This window comes from Belonocnema kinseyi, chromosome 6 (assembly GCF_010883055.1).
Source record: "Belonocnema kinseyi isolate 2016_QV_RU_SX_M_011 chromosome 6, B_treatae_v1, whole genome shotgun sequence".
Lineage (NCBI taxonomy): Eukaryota > Metazoa > Arthropoda > Insecta > Hymenoptera > Cynipidae > Belonocnema > Belonocnema kinseyi.
In genome coordinates this window covers 85,731,655-85,736,079 of record NC_046662.1, presented here as the reverse complement: position 1 = coordinate 85,736,079, position 4,425 = coordinate 85,731,655, and the positions used below count along the sequence as shown (strand labels likewise).

General features: G+C 31.0%; 1 protein-coding gene across 2 annotated transcripts in view; it reads right to left on the bottom strand.

Moving 5' to 3' along the window:
• Window positions 1–4,354, bottom strand: part of LOC117174404 (alpha-N-acetylgalactosaminidase-like) — a 27,743-nt gene extending 23,389 nt beyond the window's left edge. The window contains exon 1 of one of the 2 annotated variants that reach the window (XM_033363498.1): window positions 3,872–4,354. In XM_033363498.1, the coding sequence (XP_033219389.1) occupies window positions 3,872–4,038 (167 nt within the window). In that variant the 5' untranslated portion in view covers window positions 4,039–4,354. The remainder of the gene's footprint in view (window positions 1–3,871) is intronic. The other variant, XM_033363499.1, reaches the window with a different exon arrangement.
• Between the last annotated feature and the right edge of the window lie 71 nt (window positions 4,355–4,425).

The following is a 4,425-nucleotide window of genomic DNA, read 5'->3' as shown; positions in this document are numbered from 1 at the left end:
TTTCAAAATCCTGCAGAAGATCTTCACACTTCTCGACCATTGTCAATGAAGGTGAACGAGCATTGCGAATCATTTCTACATATTCAGCTTCAGTTTCAATTCTTTCTAATTTTTTCAGTTTTTGCGAACCTCCGCCCCGAATTGGATTAAAAGCTGCCAAAATAAAGGATGTAAAAAATCTCTTCCAGTATTTAAGCGCTAAAGGAAAAGAATTTTTCGAATCATAATTTTTAAAAGTACAAACTCAGAATCCAGATGCCGAAGAAACTGAAGAGAGTGACGAAAATGACTAAATGTAGTTTCTAATAAAATATTATTTGATTAATTTATTCTTGTTCAATAATATGCCTAATATTATATATTAAATATTTAATAAATAAATTATTTTAATGACAATATCTGGAGTTACTGTTGTGCATTTGTTTTGGTAAGATTGACTTAGCCTTCACGTCGTTCGCTGCAGCGCGTACGTAGCCGGCCAGGCACGTTTTTGGGCAGCGTCAAGATTACCGCTTGGATATTAAAACATTCATAATTTTTGAACTATTAATCCAATTGATCTAAAACTTTCCAGAAAACTTCTTTCAACCTTAATGAACAACTTTCTCACTGAAAGCTTTCAGTAGCTTAAAATTCGTTCGCTAAACGAGGCGCTTGAAGGTTAAAATTCATGATTTTTGCATTGCCTCAAAAAAAAATTAATAACTTTTTTGTTTATTACAATATTCTCGTTTTTCTTTCTTAGATAGTTTTAGAAGACTTATACACGTACTTTGTATTGAAGAACTCGGGAAATGATGAAAATGGGCTAAATTAGCGCCAGTTGAAGTGAAAAAAGATTGGAATTTTTCGTATTAAAAAAATCCACTTTTTACCAATGATCTCAAAAACTACAAAACCTGTAAATTTTTGCAAGAGGAAAAGAAGATGCGCGTTGAAATTCTCTACAAGTATCAGTCTTTAAAATTGAAATTAGAAAGATTTTTAAAATTGACACTCAGGACAATACTTCTTAGGCTGACTCCGGCCGTGTCCCCTTTTGGTCGCCAGCGGTTCAATTAAAGAACGTATAAAAAAACTGGATTTTGATCACTTAACATGGTATTTAAATGAAGTTAATTTTTATTCACGATTAAAATTCAAATTATGCAATTGCGAACATTATCGTCAGGCACGTAACCAAGTATTAACACGAGAAAAGTATACTCATTTCATAAAAGTTTATTTAAAGTTACCTTAAATCACATTTTTTATCACACGCGGCAAGAGCGAGTCTTGTTATACAAAAAATACTAGGCCCTCTGACGATAGATTATAGTAAAATAAAACGATTTTGTAGTCAAGCTATGCAAGAAACGAAAAAGATGAATAAACAAAAATTTTGATTCTAAAAAAGATCTACAAATTTTGTTAACAATCACTTTTTAATATGACGCTCAGTTTTTGTTTTATTTGTTAAAAATAACATTAAAAACAAAAAAAAATACAAAAATTGTGGAAAAACGACAGAAGTAACGAAAAAAAAGAGTTGACAAAAATTGTTTACCCGAAAAAGAGCTGCAAATTTGTTATGAATCACTATTCGATAGGACGTGTAATTTTAGTTTTAAAGATACACAAACAAATTGATCGAAAAAAGTTGTTCACCCAAAAAAGAGATACAAATTTGTAATAATTTATTACATTCTCATCATTTATGATTAAGAAAGGATCAGAATTGTTCGAAATTTGACACCACAACATTCAAATTTTGAACCAAACGACGAAAAATACGAAAATAGCCTGAAAGTGAAATAACAGCTTTTAAAAAATCCTACAAAATGCCTTTGAAACATTTTCCAATAAGACTCGTCATTTTGTTTTAATTTATTGGAAGTAATATGCAGAAAATCGAAAATTCCAATATTACGCCAAACGACACGAGATGCGTAAAAATCTGAAAGAAGACTTGTAAGATATTTTGCTTCATCCAAAATTAATAATATGAAAACAAGAGAAAAATGTATGAAAACAGGATTGTAGTTTTTTATTAACCGGCCATTTTTGGCTGGTTAGCGAGTTAATCAGTGATTAACGGGAGTCAACATAACCTCATAGTTGAAGTTCAAGTACAGTGTGAAATATTGATCGAATTTATAACGATACCTTGTACTCACACAACTGATATTCAATTTCAATCGATAACTAATTCCTGTACAGTTTGGAAACAATGTGCATAAAAAAACACGTCGCCGCTCGTTATTCGTGAGCTAGACGTATTGCGAACAGAGCATACGGTTTGCTAACCAGAGATTAAAAATTCACGGTGGAGCGCGCTACAAGTTAATCGTGATTGAAACGCTAATTAAAAAATAATCATGATTAGCTAATCATGAATTTAAGCACAGTTGGTGGAATCGGCCCTTAATCTTTAACTAGACATAATTAAGTCGAAAATCCAGAATATGAAAAATGAAGACACTCAAACGCGCGCCCAAGCTTGCAAGCAGCGTGCTATAAGAATGTGCCCACGAAGCAAGCAGTTTTTAAAATAAAAATTCGATCGACTTTCCATGAGCTGAAGGATATGAATGCATGATTTATGCAATGCCTTAGGTAAAAACTTATAACTTTTTGTTTAAACAAAAATTTGCATACGTTATTTAGTCTACCAATAAAGCACAATAAAGAATATTTTTTACAAATTTGCTTAAAATTCCAAGAACTAACTGAATTACGGCGAGTTAAATGAAAAATGAAAAAATGTGCTTTTCTAAAAAACGGGGTCATCGAGTATATTTTGAAAATGGTAAAAGCTACAACTTTTTTTATGTAGAGATAAAAATATGCACAATTAAATTTCCTGAAAGAATATATACTTTAAAATTATACGCAATTCGAAACTTTTTTGTGAAGTCTCCAAAAGCCAGCGCTGCAAAGTGCCACCAAAAAGTTATTAAGTTTTTAGGAGTAATGTTGTTTTCTCAGATTTTCACATTTATCAAATATGCTCTTATGCTTACATTAAAACTATCTATAAATAATTTTAAGTCCGTGTATAGTACAGTCGGTACAAATATAGAATTATGTATTGACCTTTTAGCTTTGTTTGATATATTGTTACTTCTGATAATGGGCCCTGATCTACCAACAACCGTGGTTGTTATGCGGCTCTCCACGAAATTCATGCAAGTCACGGAATTGAACTTATTCGTAAAATTCAAGAAGATCGTGGAATTCATGGAATATCCGAAATTTAAAGAATTTCGGGCGATACATGAATTTGTTTAATTCCTTGAATTCCGTAAATTCCCTGATTACAGTTAATTTTGCGAATTCCTTTAATTCCACGAATTCCATGAATTCCTAGTATTCCATGAAGTCTGCGAATTCCGTGACGTTCAAAAATATCCAAACTATAAATTTGTTTACAAAAATTCTTTTTGATCATTTTTAAATAGCATCCATTTTTATTTATTCGTAATTAAACGTTAATTTCTCTTACATTTCGTAAAAAATTCTGGGTTTGAATGAGCTAAATATTGCAAACCCAAAAAAATAGCTTGTGTTCATTAATATATTTATAATGTAATAAGCATTTTTTCGAAATTATTTTTGGTGCTCATCATCATGCTCATCACAGAGAATTATTTCTAGATAGGTTTAGAAGAGGTATATTACCTTTGATAAATCTCAAAATATTACCCAAAAATGATATTTCTAAAAAGTTACAAAAAATGTCAATTTTTTTGTTAAATAAAAAGTGAAGAAATTTTGTTATAAAAAATCGTTTATATCCCTCCCAATAAGATCCCTTAGTCAATCATCGACTTTAATCTTTTGTTAGGTTAAGAGATACATGAAAAATATTTTACAAAAGAAATTTTTTAACCTGATGCAGTTCTCAGGATCATTTTTGCAATCAATATTGCACCGGAACCTTTCCCATGCCAGCCACCCCATGGGAGGTGTTAGTGCCAATCCATTTTTCAGAGCAGTCACATAACTTACCACCGAAAAAATAGCCACTAACGGAAACCACGTCCTTGAAATCTGCATGTTTTTGAAATCCTTGCAAGTTTTCTTTAACTCTTCTCGCAACTTATATCACAAGAGACGTGTCCAGTCAAATATCTACTATCAAAATGGAGAAAATATTTTGGATTGATTGAAATGTTGAGGTACGAGGAAGGACCTACAGTATTTAAATTATTTAGAAAAAAAACCTGTGATGTAAAACTTTTTTTTTTACTCAACCACACAAGAGAAAAATAAAGAATAAAGGAAACAAACTAAAATTAACTGTTAGATTGTTGCGAGCCTAACATTTAGTACCCCACAAATCATTGAAGATAAGAAATATGATTTTTTGTTTCTAAATGCTTCCACTACTAACGATTAAATGTTCATGTTCATGCATAAATATAGATAAGACAATATCTTACA